This window comes from Haliaeetus leucocephalus, unplaced genomic scaffold, assembly GCF_000737465.1.
Source record: "Haliaeetus leucocephalus isolate CR32 unplaced genomic scaffold, Haliaeetus_leucocephalus-4.0 Scaffold556, whole genome shotgun sequence".
NCBI classification, from domain to species: domain Eukaryota; kingdom Metazoa; phylum Chordata; class Aves; order Accipitriformes; family Accipitridae; genus Haliaeetus; species Haliaeetus leucocephalus.
This window is the reverse complement of record NW_010972992.1, coordinates 5,785,980-5,808,679: the sequence shown is the minus strand read 5'-3', so window position 1 is coordinate 5,808,679 and position 22,700 is coordinate 5,785,980. Positions and strand designations below refer to the sequence as shown.

At 54.2% G+C, this 22,700-nt stretch overlaps 1 protein-coding gene across 1 annotated transcript in view; it reads right to left on the bottom strand.

Annotated features, from left to right (window-relative positions):
• AGRN (agrin) overlaps nucleotides 1-22,232 on the bottom strand; it is a 114,891-nt gene extending 92,659 nt beyond the window's left edge. Inside the window, exon 1 of the mRNA XM_010577375.1 lies at nucleotides 22,139-22,232. Coding sequence (XP_010575677.1) covers nucleotides 22,139-22,232 — 94 coding nt within the window. The remainder of the gene's footprint in view (nucleotides 1-22,138) is intronic.
• Nucleotides 22,233-22,700: the final 468 nt, after the last annotated feature.

The window sequence follows — 22,700 nt, the reverse complement described above, 5'->3', positions numbered from 1 at the left end:
GCAGAAAGACACCGACCCGCTCGGGGGGGACCGATTTCCGGGGGCAGCCCTTCTCCAAAGGGTTCCCACGCTTCAGCTGGGCGGAGAGGGGTGGGATGTCCCACATCCTCACTTTGGGGAGGAAGAAAGCATTTAATCACACACTCCTTTTTCTGCAAAGACGGCATAACAGCACACGCAGCCGGGAACAGGCAGCTCCCTTTGGGCACCCGAGAGCCCAGCGCTCCCAGTGCCACCACCAGCCACCCCTGCCAAGCGTGATGCTCCCAGAAAGCAGGGCCAGGCTCTGCGGGAGCGAGAGAACGCCAGCACGCTTGCCAAGGTGACACAAGACGACACAGGTACAGCCACCACCCCTCCAGGTGGGAAGGCAGGAGGCTGGGGGGCATGAACACAACCTCCTGCCTTCAGAAGCAGCTTGCCCACAAGCCTGCACCAGCAGGAATGGTCCGGCTGCCATCTTAAAGCATCTCTTTCCTTTTGTTTCCGCCGCTCTTCTGGCTGCAATCCTGTAGGCAGAGTTGTAAAAGCCCAGCCTGAAGCACAAAGGCAACGCTCCGTGGAAAACGAGTATGTGGGGAAGAAGGGCTAAATCCAGATGGACCTGCAGTTCCTGCACTGGACTCCGCACAACAGTAGCACATGGGTGGGCGTGATGACAAGTTGAGATGAGTTCAGAGCAGCTACACTTAATGCAGAAGGCAACACTGCACACCCTATACTCCCACTGGCAAGGCTGTTCCCAGAACTGTACCCCTGAGCAGAGGATGCTTCCAGCTTTTGTAAGGCTACACATCACCATCCACGCACCCTCCAGTCACAGCCAGCTTCTCCCACCAGCCCTGCCCCGCTCCCTTCTGGCTCCGTGGCATTTCAATCCAGATGCCACAAGCAGAGCTGCAGGATGGGACGTTGCTGAAAGCATCACTCGCAGCCTCAAGGGAGCCGGGCTGCACATCCACATCTAGAAAAGACTCCCTTGGGCAAAGAAAGTGCAAGTCCAGCTGGCTAGGGGTCTAACTGAGAGCTGTCTGGGAGAAATTATCAGTCTAGAAAAACAATTCCAGCCTGGGTTTCTTCAGATTCCCTCCTGCTTCAGTGCCTGGGAACTGGGTTCCAGCCAGCAGCTCTGAGCTCAGCAGGCAAGGGTTCTCATGAGCCAGAAGAGCATGAAGTAGATCAGCTGGTGTCGGTAGGAAGCTTGGGACGAAGGCAGAGTTTAGGAGGAATTTGGCAGATATGCCCCCCCAGCCTGAATCCAAAGCAGAGATGCTCCCAGGCAACCAAAGCTTCATCCACTAACAAATCCCTGAGCTATTTCTATCTACCAGCTTCACTTTCACCCACAAATGGAAGGGTCGTGTTCTGTCCAACTCAATTTGCCCATGCTGCTGTGAAACCCTGCTGAAGACAGACGGACTCCTAGCGCTTTGCCCCAAAGAGCACTCGAGAGCTTGCTGTAGAGGGCTACGTCAGATGTGCAAGCACAGTAGCGAGTGCTGCAGCACAACCAAGCACCAAGAAAGCTGCTGTTTCTCTCCCTTTTGCTGAGCAAATAAGGTGTTACCCCAAGGAAGGCAGAGCAGGTACCTGGGCTTGTCTGCAGCACACCACCTCTTCAAGGGTGCCCAGGGCAGCAGCAAAAGGAATGGCAGCTTTAAAATAACAGGCTAGCTCAAGATGTGTGGCTATACCCTTCATCCCACCGACGCAGCTCTGAAATAACTCCTGCAGTTTGTTAGCAAATAAAGCCTGGAACACGAGCTGGCTTGGGAACTGCCCTGCCAAGGAGAGAAACACCCTGCAAACCAGGGAGCTGTCAAAGCCCCAGCAAGATCAGAACTTGTGGCAAGACCCTGCAGGGAAGGATAAGGAAGCAAGACAGCTCCTCTCCCAGGGGATGAGAATTCAGCACGCTTGGGGAGAGAAGAAACCAAGTTCATCTGAAAAGAAAAACCACACGGTGTGAGATTGGGAAGTGCATGTTTACCCTGCGCCACATCAGACAGCCAGCTCCTACAGAGCACCCTTCCAGGCTTCTGTGAGGAAGCCATTAGTAGCAGGGTGTTTGGTTTTTATAGCTGGAGTCACAGCCTTATAACAATAGCAGTATCAGCATTAGCTAGCTGGAAAGGCTTTTTGGTTCATCCCCCAGCTCAGACAGAGGACTGCGGCTAAGAGCCCCTCGAAACGCGGCACGGCCCCCCGGTCCCTGTCTGCGGCAGCAGCCTGGCACAGGCAGCCAACTCGCAGCAGGGAAGCAAACTGAGGGAAAACGCCACGAATGCAGCTGCATAGCTTGAGCCTGGGCTGCCATAGGGAGCACATCTCATCTCCTTCCCTGGGAAAAAGACCAAGGAGGTGGCAGGTGAACCACAGCCAGCACGGAGCTTGATGAGCAGATGCAAGAAGAATGTCTCCCCGCAGGTGAGGTGAGGCGAGGCAGGGATCCAAGCCTGTCAGCCCATCTGCCAGCCACCATTCACCACCCCAGAGCATCCTGACTCCAAGCAGCTCTGTCCAAATAGAGTCCCATCTTCTCTCCAGCGGCAGGAAAGCTGCTGCCTACAGCTGGGGTGACGGACCACCCTGGGTCTGTAAGACCTTCTCAGGTCTTGCCATCCATCCCTCGTAATCCAGGTGGTACTTCGGAAGCCATAAGCAGCAGGATCTACCAGGCACGGGCTCTCCAGCGAGTGGCCCTTGCCAGGCTCAGCAGTGCCAGCCCCCACAGCCCCAGGTCCGAGGAACCCGCTCCGATCGTTCCCCAGGAAAAAGTGCCCTCAGATGCTGAGGGGTGCCCAAGCACCTGCAGCCCTCACCTCTCTGCCCCACTGCGGTCCACGTGCAGTCTGCCATCGGGACATGCGATTTGATCTGGGGGCCAAGAATTTCTCAGGGAAGTCCTGAGAAAGTGATCACATCCCTTTGATAGGGGGTCTAAACTCAGACATCCTTTTTTTTTTTCTTTTCTATTTACTAGAGCCACTTCTGGAGGCAGAAGCTTCTCTCTCACATTCCCAGGTTTGAAGGCTTGCCCAGGAGACTCTGTCAGTACCTTTAAGGTTGGCCTGGGTTATTGCTCAACATCCCTCAGTGCATGTAGAAGCGAAGCGGGCACTTGCTCCAATGGAGACTCTCGCTTTACCATAAAGCGGCACTGCCCCTAGGCTCAGCCAGCTGCGTACTTCCCCAAGTAAGTGGGTGGGAAAATCCAGCCTTTGATGTTCCACTGAGTGGCTCCAAAACAAAGATGGACTACAGGAGATAAAAACACCAAACAAACTTCACAACAGGATATATCCGGTAGATAAAGTGGGAAAGAATTTAATTTCCATGGAAGGCAGACTGCATGCGGTCCATGGAATAACCAAATGGCAGCTGTTTTCCACTCCCAGCACACGCTGCCTTTTACAGATATCACACCAGCAGAGCGCAAACTGGGTGGTACAGACTGCCCAAAACCTGTGTTAGGGCTCCAAGAAGAGCCATCCCAACAAAGCTGCTCCCTGCACGCATGCTCAGCAGGTAGCACTTCTAACCCTTACCTCAGCCTGCCCAGAGAGCAAAAGCCTTTCCCAGGTACCTGCAAGGTGGAGATGATCCACCTCATCATTCACACGGTCAGCACAACAGGCATCAGACACAAGTAAGCAGGCTGAAAAATGCAATCTGAAAAGCAGTAGCAATCCATTGCTAGCACGGATTTTGGTCCTGGAAACCAGAATCAATGACAGACTAGCACAGACCAAAAGAGCCATGGCTGCTCAATCTAGAGGAACGGCACTGGAGGGGAGAGGCGATCAACTGCTTTCAAGTAGATAAGCAGCTTCTGAATAGAAGAGGGAGCAGGCTGTTCTCCATATCAGGGTGGACAGGTAAGATGATCTGTGCAAGTTGCTACCATTGATTCAGACAGGCCAGCCCAGAAAGCGAGTTTCCATCCTATTACTCTAGCCATTTCCCCATCTTTAGTGATCTTTCTAGCCAGAGCATTGAGAAGCTTAACAAGTTCGGTTCCATCTCCCAGCAGCCCAGACCACAACACCCTCCCAGGCAGCACAGCAAAGAGAGGAAGGTGCCTGCATCAACGCCACGCTCTGGCCAGGCATTTTCTGGGTTGATGGGGCAGGGCAGCCTCACAAAGCTGCTTTTCTTCCCAGCTCCAGCAAGCCCGTGGCCACCCCCTCCCCGCTTCCTCTCACCATCCTCTTCCCCCTGAAAAGAGCCCCAGAGCTCAATAGGGACACAGATGAGCCCAGCACATGGGGCTTTGCTGCTGCAAAGCCCAGCTTAAGGCAGTAGGGAGGGAAGAAAGGAATAATGAGCGACAAGCCTCATTTGCAGTCTGGCAGTGCCACCTCTACTATCTAAGCCGCGACCGGAGCCCTCTGCCACATCTATGCAATAATTTAAACATGTAAAACCGGCAGAAAAGGAAGTTTTTTACAAAGCTGAAAGAAGGGCTGTCACGTGGCAAGGAGCTTTGTGCAAACCACTGCCAGCCCTGCCGTGGTGAGCCCAGGGCTCTGTTCATCTGAGACGCGAGAGAGGGACGAGCTGGTGCAGCACATCACCGCGAACACCAGGGCTTGCCCGGGAAGCGCGCAGATCCCTCTGCCCCACGCGTCTGCTATTCACCGCTCTAGTTCACCTGTCAAAAGAAGGATGCACACAGCTTACACGCCAGTGGTATGCAGTACTGCTCCAAGGAGCACCGAGACCCCTGGCATCGCGTCTGGCCACGCGAGACGTACCAGGGGGCTCAGCCTTGCAGCGCCTGTTCAGTATAAGGCAGCGGTTCTCACAAGCATTATGAAGGGACAAAAGCCTCTGCTACCAGAAACAGCAGGACCTCCCCCATTGGCACCCCTCTCATCCCAGCTTTCCACTCCCATGCCACGCTGAACACCTATGAATAACCTCGTAAGTTCAGCTTTTGGGCACCAATAGGGGCCCCTAAAGAAGTCTGGGGACAAGTGAGTTCAGCTTCAGATAGCCAGCTGATACGGACCTTGCAATTCTTCTGCCTTGAGTGACAGCACAGTCCAGAGGCAAAGGTGAGCACTTGAACCACCTAACCCAAAAGATTTGGTCCAAGCAGTGGAGCACAGCCCCAGCTGACAAGCCAGAGCTGCGAGCAGGAGACCCGAGCAAGTACGGCAGAATTCTGTTTTTGTGAGAAGTATCTCTACAGGCACAGGGTACTCCTTCAGCATCCTCTAAGGCAACTATCTCCAGCCATACTATTCCACCAAGCAAAACAGGGCTTGTTCCGAGAGCTAAATATATGCCTCAGTCCCTAGGGGTTGCTGACAAACCCTGGCAACAGGACTGCAGGAACCCTGATAATATTGTAGGATTTGCCCAGCCCTCTAAGAATAACTGCACTGCCTATGAGAACATCACAGGAATTAGCTCCCTCCTGCCCACTACACCCCTGGTACCACGCGGGAGCCAGGAACCCGCTGCTCTGGGGCAGGACTGAAAGAACATGGATTTGCAGGCTAGTTCAGCATTGCCTCAGATGGAAAACTGCTTTTTCTACAGGATTAGAAGTTTCACCCTCCGCTTCCTGCGGAGAACAGTGCAGTGCTGTGCCTGGCGCAGTCCCGCCTGGGTGTCAGTGGAAAATAACCAGCAGTTCTCTCCATAAAGAGATTAAAAACCTTTTTACATGAACAACAGCCGACGAGGGAGGGAAGGGGAACTCTGCGGGAAGCACGTGCACACAGGACATCACGCTTCTGCTCTGCAGACGTGAACTGCTAAGCCAGCGGCAGCCGCCTCGGAAGGCAGAGCCCGATTCTTCCCTAGCAGGGACTGTGCCCTGAGTTTTCCCAGCCGTTCCAGGGCAGCGCTGCCTTTTTTTGCTGGTGCTCCACAGGCGCTCTGCGACTCCAGCTTTGCTTGCAGCTCCCCACCCCACAGCCTCCCACGTCTCCCGTGGAAGGAGAGAAATAGCTCCCAGCCTCGCAGCACCCAAACAAGTTCACACAAGAAGCCCCTGGCGAGGCAGGGATGCCAACTGCTTTCCAGCAGCCTCACGCCCTAACCACCAGACCTAGCTCTGCACCAGTGCTGCTCTTCAGCTGGGCACCTTCCCCAGCTCGGCAGAAGTGCTGCCTCCCTAGCATTCCCCTCTCACATCCTTCGACAAGCTCTGACATTGCCCAAATTCTCTCCCAAAGGCACCGGTGCTGCAGGAAAGCTACTGGAAGCTACTGGCATCGTTAAAAGGAGCGTCTGCCTCTGCATCCAGGGGCGCTCAGGGGATGCATAGCTGGCATTCCAGACTGGCAGAGCTCTGCCGCACATAATCCACCTGACCAGGGCACATGCCAGAACAGGTTACGCAAACAGAGCGCACGCATGCCGTGAGGGAGAACGGTCTCGGGCAGGGAAACGGGGAAAAAAAGGCCGGAGAAGGAGCCGTATACTCCCTACGCATTTAAGGGTCCTCGAGCCAAATCCTTCCGGCAGGGTTGCAGAGCACTCTGACCCTTCCCGCTCGGCACTGGCAAGCAAGTATGACAGAGATTTGTCCTTTCTGTGCACCACAACGGGAGAGAGAGATTCAACCCCATCTCCTCGCCCCCGTTCCCGCAGGGGCAGGAACAGAGCGGAGCTGTTCTGCCAGCATTGCCACCCTCGTCTGGGCGCTGCAACCACAAACCGGGACACAAGCTCAAATAGGACTCACCGGGATGCTGCTGCATCCCCCTTCCTTCCGACCCGCAGCGTGGAGCAGAGCGGGGAGAAGTACATCGAGGATGGAGCGCTACCCATGGCCCAAATGGCCAAGCGATCGCCTACCCCAAAACCTGCAGCCTCCTGGACCAGCAACACGGGGGAGGACAGGCACAACGGGAGGGAAAGCAGGCCAGGAGGGGACTGAAGAGACAGGCAGCTTCTCAGGCAAGTTTTTGCAGCGCGAGGACGTGCCCAGCCTTGCGCCGAGGAAGCCATGCGCCCGCCCTGCAAACGAGAGAGCACCCAAGCATGCACACGCAGGCAGGCGTGCAGCCTCCCCGCAGGCTGGGGCACACCAGACCACCCCAGGAGGGAGCACTGGGGGGACTGGGGTTGCAGCATTGGGGGGACTGAAGTCTCGGCAGATCCCATACGAGAGCCTGGTTTTGTATTCCCCCGCCACCGTGCCCGAGGACGGCGAGCAGGCAGCGTGCGAGACCCGCTGCTCCCACGCTGCAGCTCACCTTCTTCTTCCAAACCTTACGGTGACGATGCTGGAGGAGAGACCAGAACGAGAGAGGCCACTGTGGCAGAACCAATGATCCTTCTGGTTCGTATCCTGCTGGTAGCAGATGTTTAATGGAAGAGTGCCAGAGCCATGCAAGGGCTGAGCAAGCTTGCCTATACCATCCCACGATGTGGAAATTAGCTCTTCGGAGCTTCCTCAGCCAGAACTGGCTTAACTTACACCATTGCCAAATAACTGATTGACCCACCCATCATGATTTTGCCTAATCCTTTTTCAGCCCCTTAATATTTCTGGCTCTTACACCATCCATTGGCAACAAATCCCTTAGTTTAACTTGTCTCCATGGAAGAGCAGCCCCCTTTTGAGCCCGCCGCCTAGCTCCTCCACCCCTCCAGTCTTTAACAGGAGCAAATTCACCTCCTACACACCTCTCTGCATCACACCCCTTTACACTGACCTTTCTTTCCCAGTGAAAGCCAAGAGACCCCAGCACCCACAGGGGAAGGGCTGTGGGCTGCCCGATCCCGTTGAGACATGCCGACGGGCATGCACAGAGGCCAGAGGGATGCTCAGTTTTTAGGAGACCTGGGCGTTACTCTTCAAAGGCAAGGCTGGAAGCCCCCTGCAGTGGGCAACCTCTGTTAGGTTCTTTCCTCTCCCTGCCACGCACCCTTGTGCCCAGAGCCACCAAACCTGAGACCTGCCAGTGACACAGCAGAGCGGGTAGCCCAACTCCAGCCCCGTGATTCCCTCCCGCCCTGGCTTGCAGCAGCAGGCACAGGGCACCGTGCACTTGGTGTCCCCAGCCACGGCTTCAAGCAGTCATACTGAGTGACCGGAGATTTCCCTCCTCCTTCCCGAGCTTGTGGGAACCCAGAAATTCGGCACCCAGGATGAAGACTTAACCAAAGGCAACGGCAACAGAGACAAAGGACAACCTCCGGAGAAGGGGTCTCTCCCTCGCCAGGGTTACATCACCCATCGCCGTCCAGGGACGTGCATCTCGGTGCCGTTGTTTGCAGGCAACCTCACTGCCCAGGAATGCAGCGGCTTGTGGGGGCAGGGAGACGTGCCGAGGGTGGGAAATGCTTCCTGCGCAGAAGAGCTCGCTCCTCAGCGCGTCTATTAAACAAAGCCACGAGTGACCTGGCTACTTAGCCGAGGAAACACCAGCCGCCCCCAGAGCGGAGGGCTGCTAGGTGAGAGCAGCTCCATCGCCCAGCTCCAGGACCCCGCGGCGATCGGAGCAGCCGGTCACACAAAGCGTGCGCAGATGCAGGAGCCGTATCCGCACATGTCCCGGGGCTGAAGTTTCCCCGTATCTAAATCCACCTTTGATCCAATCTGCTTAGCTCTACATCCTCCGAGACTTCCAAATCCTAAGCTGATGCTCTGCTTGCTCAGAGATGCCCTGTAAGAACTAGCTGAGCTTTGGTTTATGGCTTATGTGGCACTACTGAGGAAGGCAGCTCCCGGGCTTTCACGACCCATTGAAACTGAAGAAGAGGTTGTTCCTCATGGAGAAGCAGGGTTGGGATAAGGGAGAGGGAACAGCAGCCTATGGGGTGGGTATGGGGCTGCAGACCACTTGAGAAACACAGCCCCCGGTCGCTGCACCCCCAGGCAGAGTCCACGCCAGCACAGGCTGGCAGCAAACACCTCTCTCCCAAAGCTCTGCATCCATCAGCATGCCTCTGCTGCACCGGTATTCCGACCACAAGACAAAGGCAGCAAGAAATAGGGGATTTCTGCAAGTTTTGGTCTCTGTGCCCCTCTGCTTAGTCCGGGACAAGTTTGTTAAGAAGGCAACTGTGCTGAAAGAAGCAGCTCTCACCTAGACGGAGCTCAAATGGCTCCTCACGATAGAGTTTCCCCATGCAACTGCCAGGAGCTTCCACTGATCCTAGTTTATCTCTTAGATAAACAGCATCAGTTAAAACAATTTGCTCAGGGATTTTACCACTACATAAACAGACAGCGCAGTGTAACAAGGAAAGCTGAGGGAGAAGCTGGCTGTAAGCAGGAGAGGGACAAATAAAACAAAGAACCTCTTTTCGCAAAGGCTGACTCTCCAAGAGCCTAACTGTCCCCAACGAAGCTATAGCCTATCTCAGGCCAAGCTCTTGCCAATCCCAAGCCACACGAAGGGCTCCCGCAGCCCAGTCAAAAATTTTTGCTTGGGTAATAACCGAGGAAGAGAACTCAGTTCTGACCCCATAGCCTTGACTGATCTCTTCGTTAGCAAAGTTTTCAGGTACCAACAGAATGAGAAGTGGCAGAAAAAGGATCAGCCCAAACAAATCCTCTGGCAAAATATCACTACCACATTACAATCCTGCACCTCCCGCAGAGGAAAAATACTCCTCGGCCACCATGATAAAAGTGCCACTGGAATCACTGAAGAGGATCCAAATTATATAAAACATGACAGTGAAGGAGCCATTCCCTCTGGGAAAGCACACAGGGAAGAGCGGACTCCCCAGAAGCTTGCCCTGGTCCGTAACGGGACGGCAGCATCCCGCAGCCCAGCTGGGCAGCGGCACACAGCCAGCCCTCTCCAGCTCCTCTCCTGCTGGGGGTCTGTTTCAAATGCAGCCATCCAGGAGTTACAGGATCCATCCCTAATTCAAAGCAAGGACCTTTCTGGTCTGCTGCATAATGCCAGGTGCTGGGTTTTCCCCAGCGATGGCATAACAGCATCTAAAAAAAAAAATAATAATCAGTTATGTCCTCTTCTACCAGGACAGCCACCAAGAGAAAGGCGGCTGCACTGCTTAACGCCACAGGAGCAGGGACCCAGAGAGGAGACAGTCAGCAACAAGAGACCACCCCAGCCGTGCCAAGGAAGGATGCCTCCCCTTTCTTGCACCCCTGGGCGGCCAGTGCCACCCACTGCTGCTGGGCCATCGCCCCAGCACTACTGGGAACACCCTGCTCCCCACACCACCCCTTCCCTGCGGGCAGGCTGCTCCTCCTACACCTCGCTCCGCAGATCCAGCCAAGCACGACTTCTCCTGCCAGCCTACCTGGCTGAGCTATGACTGGAATGCCGTCCCTGGCTGCCCGCCTGGCCACTGCCCGTTAGCGCAAGAGCGGATTAGGGTTTATCGGCAGAAAGGTGCAAGGCGAAGGGTTGGTACTGCTGGCAGGCAGCACCCAACCAAGCCCGGGGAAGTACGTCTCTCCCGGGCTGGCTGCATGGAGGAACAAGGAAATAAATGGCCTCCAGGACAGAGAAACCCTAGGAAGGAATCCAAAACCATCCCTGACCACCATCTGCCTCTGCTCTCTGTTCCGAGACGCACACCTCGCACAGGCACTTCGCTCCCTCCCCGGAGGTTTCTCGCTCAGCCTCCGCTGGTCCCCACGGGAATCGTTGCCCGAGGGATGAGACCAGGGTGAGCCCCAGCCTGCCCTGACCCTCGGGGGGGGCAGTTACAGACCCCCATGGCAGAGCCCTGCAGGTACCACTGCAGGCGCTGGGAACAGGGGTCTCGGCACTGCTGAAAAGGCGACGGAGGAGCCAGCCCACGGTACTGATGAAGGGAGCCCCAGGTACTGAGGCACAGACCCCAGAACACGCTCTAACTTCTTTTTCTCTCCTTCCTTCCCAAGCTCAGATGATTTTTGCCTTCCGCAGGAACAAGGAATCTCACCACGTTCACCGAGAACGCACAGAGCTGGAAACACAGCTTACAGCTCCAACTGGCCAATTCGATTTTCTGTGTCCATGCCCATCGCTGCCAGCTGCTTCCTGGGCCATGCAAAGCAGGAAAGTTTGTTTAGGGCTGTCCTGTCTGGGGTGGGAAGCCAGAATCCAGCTTGCCTTATGCAGTCAGAGGATTCATCCATATCACTTTTAGACCCTCGCCACCACTTTGGGGCTGATGCTTCCTTTGTAATACAGTTATTCCTTGATTTTACAGAAGTACTTGAAAGCCTGAACTGACCTAAGGCCCCAGAGCATTGTTTTTTTTCCCAGAAACAGAACGAGATACGGTGCTTCTTGGCCAAGGAGAACAGCTTCAGAGCCAAGACAATCACAATTTGGCAGCTGAAATAGAGTTGGCAAGCGATGTATTAGTTGATTTTTCTCCCCCTCCGCCCTCCGGCAACTTCTCTTCTGCAGTTTAGGGGTTCAGAACTACTGCAAGTGCTGGAAGGCTACAACTTACTCAACCCTTTGGTTACCAAAGCTAAGCACCCGGCAGTTTCTGTTCCAGTAGGAGTTAACATGCACCCGGCCAGGTTAAAGGCTTTGGCTGCGATCCTCCACCTGCAACAAACATTGCCGCAGCACGAGGGGCTGGGAAGTCGTTTAAAGACTAGTTTTCAGAACGTGAATTTAGCCTCGGATGGGGGCTTTAGTTCAACACCACACGGCACGCACGCAACAGCGGCAAGTGGTTAGAAATAAACTCTGAGCATCCCTCCTGGCCTTTGGGTTCTGCAGCATGAGCCGTCCTTCCAGTCTGCAGCTATATTTCCGAGGAATGGATAAATTGCATTGGTGGCATTTATGCTAGAAGGAAGGCAGGGACTAGCTCTAGCCACGCTCTCCTTAGCTAAAGAGCTGAGGAAGTCCAGTTTCAATGCCTCTTCTATTTGCTTACTCCTCCGGACCAGCAGGGATGCTAGGATTTTACCCAGGCAGAGAAAAGAACAAGCCGAGGTATAATGTCCAAGAGCGTGTTTGGCAGACCACCTCAGCACCATGCACGTATGACCAGCGTGCGGTGCTCGCAGCAGCCCCATACTCCCTGGTGCTGTAGATGGAGTCAGGAACAGGCTAATAAGCAGCCTGGAAGGCCGAAGGAAAAGCCGGCAGAAAGAAACTCAAAGTACATCGCCATTGCCAGTGCATCCAGGGGAGTGCCATAGCGGGGAGAGTCCCAGGGAATCCACAAGTAATAGGGAAAAAGTCCACAGCGACGAGGATCCTCAACAGCCCCTCGAGGGAAATCTCCCGTCATCAGCCCTCCTCCCGTTTTACGTGCCAACAGCCTGGCTATCTATCCGTAAAGCTCCGGTATTCTGGCTGCAGCGTCAAGTGTGTGCCCCAGCCGTTCAGATTGGAGATGCAGGTGGGTTATCTCAGTTGTCCTGAGCTTTCCCCTTCTGCTGGCAGCGGTGAGCAGCCCACCGAGTAAGGACTCCTGGGTCCCATTCCCTGCTTGGTCAGAGACTTGCTCTGCGAACTGGGACCGTATCGCTGCTTACTTGCCATACCTGTCTCAGTCGGCAGAAAGGCAGGCAGCGCCTAGGGGAGTCAAACAGCTTGTTAACATGGGCAAATTGCTTTAAAGCCCTTAAAAGAAAGATAACTGCTTCACACTGTTCTCCAACCAATTCTGAGCCTCCGCACTTCGCTCTCTCCCCAGGAGCAGCGGTTTGGACGAGACCGATTCCAACCCAAAGCACTCCTACGTGTCTGAAGAGAGTTGCGAGCTGGTCTCCACGCTGGTCTGGCCCTGCTCACCTGAAACACAGAGCTGAGGACTAAATACCCAGAGATAGGCAATGCACTTAGAAGTCCCGAGATCAGCAAAAGCTCCCTCAGCCTTTTTCTGTTCCCCTTGTTTTAATTGAGTATCACCCACAAATCAAAGATGCTGAGGCACAGCCAGTCCTCCGGTTCATTTAAGCTAATTAGCATCCCTGCAAGACTGAGAGAGCACAGTGGTCTAATATTAGACAGAAGATGCACTTACAGCCCATCAAGATGACACAACATCCTCTGGGAGTGCACAGCTCTCTTCCAACTTCACTACTATGCAGGGGAAAAAAAAAAGGATAGGAAGAGGCAGTCAGTCACGGAAGATGTTAAGGTTTGGCTCCTGAATCTGGAGAGGGGCAGCAGAGCCATTTTAACCTGCTTTACTTCTCCCAAAAAGGCAGCTCAAGATGAGATAATGGAATAAGCGAGCTGCAGAGAGAGGCTACAAGCAAAGCCCAGCTGTGAAAGAGCATCTCTAGCCTATAAACAGCAAGTAGCAGTGCCGGTCCTCTTTCAGGGCAGAAATCCACTAAGACCAAGAAATCCAGCTAAATCCACGTGGCCTCAGCTTGAGGAGAAAAACCACTGCCTAGTTACTCTAAGAATGACACACGCAGACTCCTTTCTGCAGCACGCCGGGCAAACACCAGCCGCGGTTCCTACTCTGCCAGGCGCTTAAAGACAGAGGTAACAGACACCCTTACAGCCGTTCGCGTTGCAAAAGACCTTTTACCAGCAGGTTTCTGCGTGATCCACAAGATCTCCGCTGCCTGGCATTGCCTCTGGAATGGGACAAAGCAGCTGCGTGGCAGCGCAAGGCAACGCAAACAGGCAGCACGTTTACCGAGCGGAGAAATTCGGCTTTCAGGTGAAGCTGCAATACAGACCTAAGGAGGCAAGGGGAATTAATAGGGCTGGGATCTGTCCAAGGCACAAGAGCTCACACGGCGGTATTGCTCAGGCTGCAATGGTGATAGAGGTCGTTCAGAAAGCAGCAAAGCAACAAGAGAAAGCGGGCGAGACACTGGGTGGGAGAGTACAAGCTTCGGAAGACGAGCAATTCAAGGGGGCTTGAGGCAGGACTGGGGACAGAGCCCAGGCTGTACCGCTGCGCGCACCCGGCCGCGCCGTTCAGCTTGCCATCGTTGAGTAGGAAGATTAACGGAGACCGACGCGGCCGCTGGACACCGGAGGAGCCAGGGGAGTAAAAATTAGAAGCAAATAAGAAAGAGTAGTTTGAAACTTTGCACATTCTTACTTGCTTAGTAGTCTGTGCTGCAGCCAGCCTGAAATTAGCCAAATTGGGTATGAATTATTGAAAGCACTAGAGTCCCATTTCCTTTGCTAATCAAAGAAAATGATTCCAGGGAGCCGAAAACGCGGGAAGAGCAGCAGCTTTTCACGGAAAAAAGAAAGACACTGCTAGAATGGCTTTTGTAAGGAGGCAGCAGCTTGCAGAGCACCGTTTACCTCTTCCAATCCACAGCCCATCGGGGACCGGAGGCTACCCATCCAGTCCCGGGGCACTGGCCGCTCTATCCCCAGCCTGGCCACGCAGCACATCAAAGAGCTCTCCTGCTCCTGGAAGTCATCCCGAAGGAATGCAGGACCTTTGCAGCGTTCAGTAATATAAACAGACTGAAGTCCCGCTCCCCTGTAAGGATTAGCAGGGAACAAGCCCGGACGGGTGCCGGCAGTTCCAGCAGGCGCCTGGCAGCTCTGACAGGCAGATGCTCACGGGCAAAGGCTGACCTGCCCAGTGCTGCCCATTACCCCACCACAGCTCCGGACAGCCCGAAGGCTGGGGCAGGTCAGCTCTGTCCTCCTCACCAGCAGAACCCATCTCCCGGGCTTCGTTTGGAAACCAGTTGAGTACTGAGCCATTTCCCTCGCGTCCCTTCTGCTGGGCCAGCTTCTGTGGATACCCAGGCTGACCCATGCGCCCCAGCTCTCGGCTAGAGAGAGTTTGAGACGAGCGGCACAAAGTTTGGGTGTACCGAAGGGAGAGCTTTGCCCACCTGGAGCAGCAGGAGCGGGCGATTTGCAGCAGAGAGAAACGGAGAGTCGAATTCTGCCCCTGCCAGAAAGGAAGGGCCACTCAGTCTTAGGCAGCTGTAAATTGGTTACAGCATTAAAAACAATCTAAATTCATACATGTGACTGTCTGGCTGCATTCTGCAAGCAGCCATGCCTGTATATTTAATTTACACTTCCAGTACGTACAGCGTGACAGGGCTGACCACTCCTTCCCATGTCTGGTGCCGTGCAAAGAGATACGGAGCAGACAGGGAAACAAGTGACAGGGAAGGTCTGGACAGAAGCAGCCACAGCACAGCAACATCTTTTGTTAAAGTGACACCGTGACCAAAAAACGGTCAGCGTGTAAAGGCTCACACAGCAAGGCTGCCTGCAAAGCCTGGCCCCGCAGCCTGCGGCATCAGCAGGGCTGACCTCCAGCACGTCAGCGAAAGCAGCGTGTGCCCAGGTGTAGTACAGGCTCCCGACCTCTCATCCAAGCTGGAGGAGGGAGGGAGGGACGCAGGTCCCCATTTGACAGGGTGGCTGCAGGATAGGGGCAGAGGGTGTCAGGGAAAGGCAACGAGACAGAGTCCTGCCTTGCGACAGGTTATCAAGGAGTCCAAAAACCAGTTCTGCAACGCCAGGGGATGCAAAGAGACCGAAGGAGATGCCAGAGCCCCAAATCTGCAGGCATTCGGTTTAGGAGATACTCAGAGGGGAGAAATTCGGAGCCAGCCTTGTCAACAGGAACGGCGATGCCTGCCAGTAGGAAGCGTCACTCCACTCGCACCCACTCCCTGCCGCCCCCACAGCAGGATTTCTTCTCCCCAGCACCACCACCAAAGGCTTACACATGCCCACGGAGGAGCTCCCTGCAGCAATCCCCTGCACACACCTCGTGTCAAGTCCCCTGAGCGGGGCTGATGCTGCGCAAGCATCCTGCAGCGGGAAGCACCAAAAGGAGCCTGCAGGGACTGAGAAGTGGGATGTGGAAACGTTTCAGACTGGTCCCCTACGGGAACTCAGACTACCTTTCCCACTCCCGCATCCCTTCTCCACCCTTCTCTTCTACCCCACGGCCGTACGAAAAGGATGAAATTGGGAGAACACTGCTTCCCTGGGCATTCCCACCGGTCAGGAGATGATGTACCAGCCCCGGATCAGCACCCATCGGTACCTCGCCGTTCAACAGGAAAACACACCACAGAAGGAGACACAGAGCCTGCCAGAGCCCGCAGCACCAGCTCCCCTCCGTAGCGCAGCAGACAGCAAGCCACAATCCCCCTCCAAGTTATTAGCGGAGCAAACAAAGGAAAAGCAGACCCAAGAGCACATGGCCAGGGCCCAGCACTTGTCATAACTGCACAGCCGGCACTGCCGAGAGATCCGGCATCTGTGCTGCTGACCAACAAGCCCTAGAGCCGATCCCACCGAGAAATGCAGCAGGATGTGCCAGAGCGGGAAGCGGGGCCAAAGGAGCCTTCCCAGACCAGTAGCCTCCCACACCAGATTAAAATTCCATAGGAATTTGCTAAACAAATCGACTCTCTTAGCTACCGCCATAAACCCCTGGGATGTTTTGCATTACTAACACGCAAGGGAGGGAGGAAACAGACCCTTCACGCTTGGCCCACGCACGGGGCCCCCCACGATAGCGGCGAGAGCATCTCCCGCAACCGCTGGTCCAGCCGGTCCAGGGGCAGGCTGGCTTCTGCACCATCACCCACCAGTAAGCCCCTGCTCTCCCCAGTGCCAGTCTCTGACACGGCAGCCCCGAGAAGAAGCCTCCTCCAGCCCCGGCAGCTAGCTGAGCTGCCTGCTGTGCCCGTGCTACCCCAGCCCGTGGATGAGGAGCCAAGAAGGGGCCCCAGGAGCGTTCAGTGGTGGATTCTCTCCTCTCGGTTTACTACATTTTACAGCTGCTGGCTAACTCGCTCACCCTCCCGAGACGGAGGTGTTGATGCTGTTCTCATTATCTTCCATTCGAAGCAGAGCCAAGAAGAGGAGGGAAGGAAAGAAAAACCTTCTTGAAGAAGAAACCCACACACTAACCCTCTTCCAGCCCCCTCCCTCGCCTGTTCTGAAGCACAATGAAATGCCAGGGATGGATTAAAAAGAAATAGTTGCAGGAGTGGGGAAGGGCTGCAGAGAGACCAGAGCATGGGAAGTGACTGCAGCCCAAATCACCTTACACAAACCCATGCCAGCAATTTCCTTGCTGAGAGGAGCCTACTGTGCATGCCTTACAGTCTCTGCAAGGAGCCTGAAAAGAAAATTTTGCATGGGCTGGTTTACAAGAACAAAACGTCTCAGTTCTACGGAGGCAGAAACCTAAAAAGAAAGAGAGGACAGAATAAAAGTGAACAGGCAGAAGACAAAACGGAATGGACAGTGTAACTTAAAGGGAGGTGCTTTCAAAGCAGTCCCGCTCCCGAGTAGACATGGGAGAACTAAAGCTTCAGGACTGGATGCAATTCCTTCATGGGAGTAATTAAGAGGGTTTTCACAGAGATGAAAAGTCAGAGGAGAGTTCTGGCTAGAATCAGAATTTCAATAGGAGCTAAGTGCCATTTTTAAACATATGGAGCATCTGCAGCACACTGCATGTTGAACACCAGCCAAAGCAGCTAGCTTTATTATGGGCATCTATACGGAACAGAGGTTCAAAGGCCGGCACACTATCCTCACAGCAGCACCCCGAGACACCACATTGGCCCCCTCCAGTTCCGAGGCTGGGTAACACGCAGCACCCAAAGGTGACCGACCATCCCTGCCTACCCAGAGGGAGCAGCCCCAAGCCCACAGCCGCACCAGGGCTGGAAGAAGCAGCAGAGAAGTTACCTCGTGCTATGGAAGCACAAGCGCAGCACTAACCACGACCGCTCTCAGCAGCCTGGGAAACCAGCGGGTAGTCCAGAAAGGGTTTGGGACGGCTGCTGTATGCGCACATAGAGGGTCAGTCCTCAGCCTTGCTCTCGGTGCTGGAATAATTCCCGTCAGGAGCATCGCCCGTATACTACCCCCAAGGCAGGCAGATCCATCCTTACCAAAAGGCTTAACAACCCCCCCGCTTGGTTCATGGGCCCTATTTTCCAGGTCACCTGAGAAGCTAAAGTGATGCCGCACTAGTTAAAGCGCAGAGCAAGGGCTTCTTGAACACGTGTTGGACGTACTGCTCTGGGACGAGGGTCTCGAGCCACCAGCAGGACCTTCCGTTACAGCGCCGTGTGTTTACCGTAGCCAACGCCTCCGAGTTTCACTATGCACCGTGCTCGTAAAGCCAACGTACGTGGCTTTTCCCAGCAGGTTCAAAGTCCACGCACATCTCCAAAGCTAGCAAAGCAGTCTTGGCTGGGGCAGTTGCACCAGCATTAATGCAAATCATGCCACAAGCAAGGCACTATTTAAGAGGAGCTGTGGGTTCTCATTAACCAAGGCCCTAACAAAGGTTTAGTCTGAACTTCCTTCCACCCAGACAGCTCAGTATGCAGCCAACACACAGCCCCTCCCACACCGTACACAAAAAAAATCTTGATTTTCTTCAAGCGCAGTGCCGATCAAAGTGAAATACGAGACACGCACAGAGGAAAGATCTCCTGGGGATTAGTCAGCTGTTGAACTCCAGAAGACCGTGCTCGATGGCCTTGGTCAGGGGAGAGCAAGGAGAGGAAAGCACTGCACCTAGCACAGAGCCTGCTGGTGCTGTGCCTTGGGAAGCTCCAACACCTGACTCCAGCCCTCCTCCTGCAGCACCAGCGTTCAAGGCACAAATACAGCGAGGCCAGGGCTTATCAGGCTAATTCTTTCCCCGGGAAGCCTCATCCAGATGTCTTGAAGAACAAGAAGAAATCCATTCCCTGCATGCTGCTTGGGGCCGGCTCCCTTTCCGTGCATTCCCCCACAGAGGCACCAGAGCAAATATCTTCCTTTGCCCAGGGACCCAGTCCAAGCCTGCGTCCCAGTCTCCTGCGCAAGCCCCAGAGCTGCTCCTCTGCCGTTTAGCACCAAAAAACTTCCCTCTGGGCACCCTCAGCGCTGAGCCAGTTTGCAGAGCTTAGCTGAAGTCTTGCATTTTGACTACAGCCGGTCAAAGCATTTCTATTACAATTAAGTGTAATCAAAACACACTGGTTTTACTCTAACCTGAGCTGTTTCACAGAGATGCCCTGGTTTGAACTCCCCTCTTAGACAGGAAAGATTTTGATGTCTAGGAATTTTCCAAGCTGGAGCGACAGGAGATGAAGATACTCAAAACATTCGTGTTTTTCCACTCGGCTGCCACCATTCTTCCAATTCTTTCTGCAAAAGCACTCAAAAGTTTGTTTTTAAACTCAAAGTGCAGCAAAGAGCAGTGTTCTGGGCAGCTTTGCTTTGAACCCTCCTGTGGGGAGCTGATGGGAAACAAGTCCTGGAGCTAAATTCTCAGACTCAGAGCTCAGAAACAGTTCCCAGGGTGGCAAGAGCAGGTTCTCATGGCTGGTTTTGCACGGCCTCCCAAGAAGCCAGCAGGGCAGCTGCACTGGGCGAGCTGAAAGGGACTTCCACAGACCTCAGGAGGGGCCTGAGCTTTAGGTAGGGCTCAAGGGAAACCAAGGTTTGGGGAGTCAGTTTGTTCCATCCTCTCTACAGCAAACCTGCTAGCACCCAGCATATAGGATACTCACACAACAACCAGGCTTCCAAGACGCGGGAAGAAGAAAAGCAAGTCCACTGGATATGACAAGAAAGGTGGGTTTATCAAGGAGAGTGAAAGAGCTACTACTTCAGCCAGATACCAAAATAAGAATCACTGCATCTCCCCTGAGCAACACTTTTTGACCTACCCGAGACACTAGTAACTCCAGGTTGCCTCATTTTTGTCATTTCTCAGCAACGCAGTCTGGACAGGTGTCCATCAGTTTGGAGAAATCAGGTCCACCACACACGGCTAGTTGTCTGCAGGCTGTTTTCCAGCCCTCTCCAGTCCCCACTCTCCCCACACCAGCCTGAGCCGCCAGCCGTGCAGGCTGACCCTATCTCTGCACGCCAACAGCATCCCGGTGAGCCTTTGGGAAGAGGGGACTAATGAGTTAAAGGAAGGAAGCTATGCAGCAAATGATCTTCAGGGAAGAGGGGAGTCCCAAAAGGCATCATCTGCTACCTGGCATCAGGAAAGGTTAATGTAGCAGCGAGGAAAGATAAACCTACCTATAACTGCATGGACCTGCGATTTAATCACACGGGAGAGAGAGAGAGGGTTTAGACATGCCCAGTTTTGGCACCTTCAACTCCCTTGCACAATGGCATGGGAGAAACACCAAGCAAATCCTTCCTGTGGTACTGCAGCAGAGGACGTGCTTACAGAGACGTCCACCTAGAGCTTGGTGCACGCAGGCACCCCACACCTCTCCCCTCCTGGGACCAGGACACCGTACAGCTGCAGGGTATAGCACACCGGGAACAACAGTCCCGTCACCACCCCAGCCCTCTGCAAGAAAAGCTTTCCATGGCTAGGATGCGTCCCCAATTGCAGCAGGTCCCAGCCGAGCTCAAACACAGCCAGCCCCAACACACCGGGAGCTGTAACGAGCATTACACCAACGCAAGGCAATTTTGAATCTTCCCCCACGGAAGGCGAAAGCAGGAACGGGTCCCAATTCTCCACTGAATCTATAGTATTAGGAGGAAAACTAGATTTCTCATCAGCTCCCAGGGGCCTTAAGGGACAACATCCTTCACCACAAACGGGAACCACCTAGCTCAGCCACCCCAGCTCACATCCAGCGCTTGCAAAATGAACGTCCCAAAGAACACAGCAAACTAGTGAAGATGGAATTCTTCCAAATGTTTGCGCAGGTTTAACAAAAACAACCACACACGCACTTCTTTCTCCTGCCTCCCTCTCCACTAGGTGCAAAGAAGGAGCAGGACTGATACCTTTCAAGTGCAATATGGAATACACATACGCGTAGAAAACGTCCAGCATCCCTCCCGCTTACAAAACCCACTTGAGACGGGTGCCTCTTGTGAGCCACTTCGCTGAATTAGCTCTCTCCCAGCCTGAGTTCGGTCATTTACCTCTGTCAGCATTCACAGCTGGAAAAAGGGGTTATGGCCTCTCCTCTGCACATCCAAGGGGAGGAGGGAGCCAATCTGCATGTTTATTTGTTGTCTGTGCAGAATTCCTGCATTCCTTCCCTTGTTTACTCATCTGCTCTCAGGACATACTCAGACCCCAGCAAAGGGCTTTTGGGGCACCACATTCCCCCATGAGCTCAGAACTCTTGCTGGAATAGAGAACAAGCATAAAGGGGGAAGAAAGAAGCCAGCAAATGGGTTATTACAGAGGTAGGTTTTCAAGGTGGTTGGGCAGCAAGTAGAGGAAAGATCAATTCTCTCCAGATGTGCCTCTACGGAGAGCAGAGCTCCACACCTGGAGGTCCAAGACCCTATCAAAGAGCACATATGGGCTGTCTCCCCCACCACCAGCTCTTCCCAACAGCTTTGTTGTTACACCCACAGCAGCACTAGTAACTCAGCCACCCTCTTTGGCACGGGCACGTCAGCCGTCCTCACGTTTTCCCAAGCTACAAGTCAGCCCACGGTCCCTGTGCTGAGCGTCAACGTGGTGCACGTGTACTCCATGAGCACTGCACAACATTACAACCCACCTCATCTCAGCTCTTTTGGGAGCAGACACAAACGCTCCAGAGAGATTAACGTGCAAGGGATACAGGGCTTCACCAGAGCAATACAGAAGCACACCTCATGCCCCCCAAAATCACTTAGCTGCTCGGCTTGGTTCTGACCTAGTTATACCTTTAGCCCCAAGCAGAACTCGGCTGGCTTCTCAGATCCCTGAAGGAGTCCACAAGGCTGACTTAGCAAGCGAGGAAGCTAGGGGTGACTACCACAAAGGACAGGCCTTCCCAGCAAGATTAACCCATTAACTTATTAGTTCTAAACCGACAGGAGAATCTAACTCAGGTGTGAGGAGCAGAAGTTCCCTGATCAGTGCCTGCCACACACTTGTGTTAGGACAGGACTTGCACTGGGGATGCTCCCAACCACATCAGACTCATTGCAGAGAGGACCGAGAACCTGCATCAAATCTGGAGCAAAAATAACATAAAATAACTTTGCTTGGCTGTACCTTGGTTGCAAGCACTGCCTCTGACAACGAGGTCAACGTCAGGCACTGTCCCCATGACAAGTGAGTCCACAGAGCGGTATGACTCTACCCTAGACCCATGTCGAACAGCAGGATTGATCCCCCTCCTCCCCAGCGAAATCATTTGCCAATCGATCATTTACAAGCTAAGAGGACAAGGTGGCCAACAGAGCCAGGGCTCGGCCGCTGCTGCATCTGCTCGCCCAAAGCACCCCAGGGAAAAGCCAGGCACCCACGCTTCCAGCCTCACCTTCCACGCAGTGCTCCACCTCCTCCAGGTTACGCAGCGTTATCCGCATGAGGCTGGAGTTCAGCATCAGCTCGTTGCGGTGTGCCGGCCACATGTACTGCGGGGCAGGGTTGACGAAGAAAATCCGCGTGTCCCCAGTCGAGACTTGGTTGTCGCAGATTAACGGGTCCCCGAAGCCACCAATAACCACCTTGTTCCCACCATCCAAGAGAATCTCGTGAGTGACGATGTCTTTGCCTTTCAGGTAACGCCAGACTCTCACCTGGAACGAGAGGGAGAAAGAGCGGTGAGACGTTTCACGGCCGCAGACAACTGGCACCTTCTGGCCCGGTTAATTTTTATCACATTGTCACAAGATGCACAGGAGTGGTTCGGGCTGGCAAAGCTTTCCAGCAGAGCTAATTTCATTAGCCGTCCTTCTAAAAGCACAAAATACGTGGGCAACGAAGACTAAAGCACGTACTGCTCTTTCTGCCGAAGCTGCACCCAACTCTCCAGCCCAGGTACTCGGCACTCCTGGCCCCTTCCCCACACAGCCTGTGGGGAGCAAAGGGGGACAGGG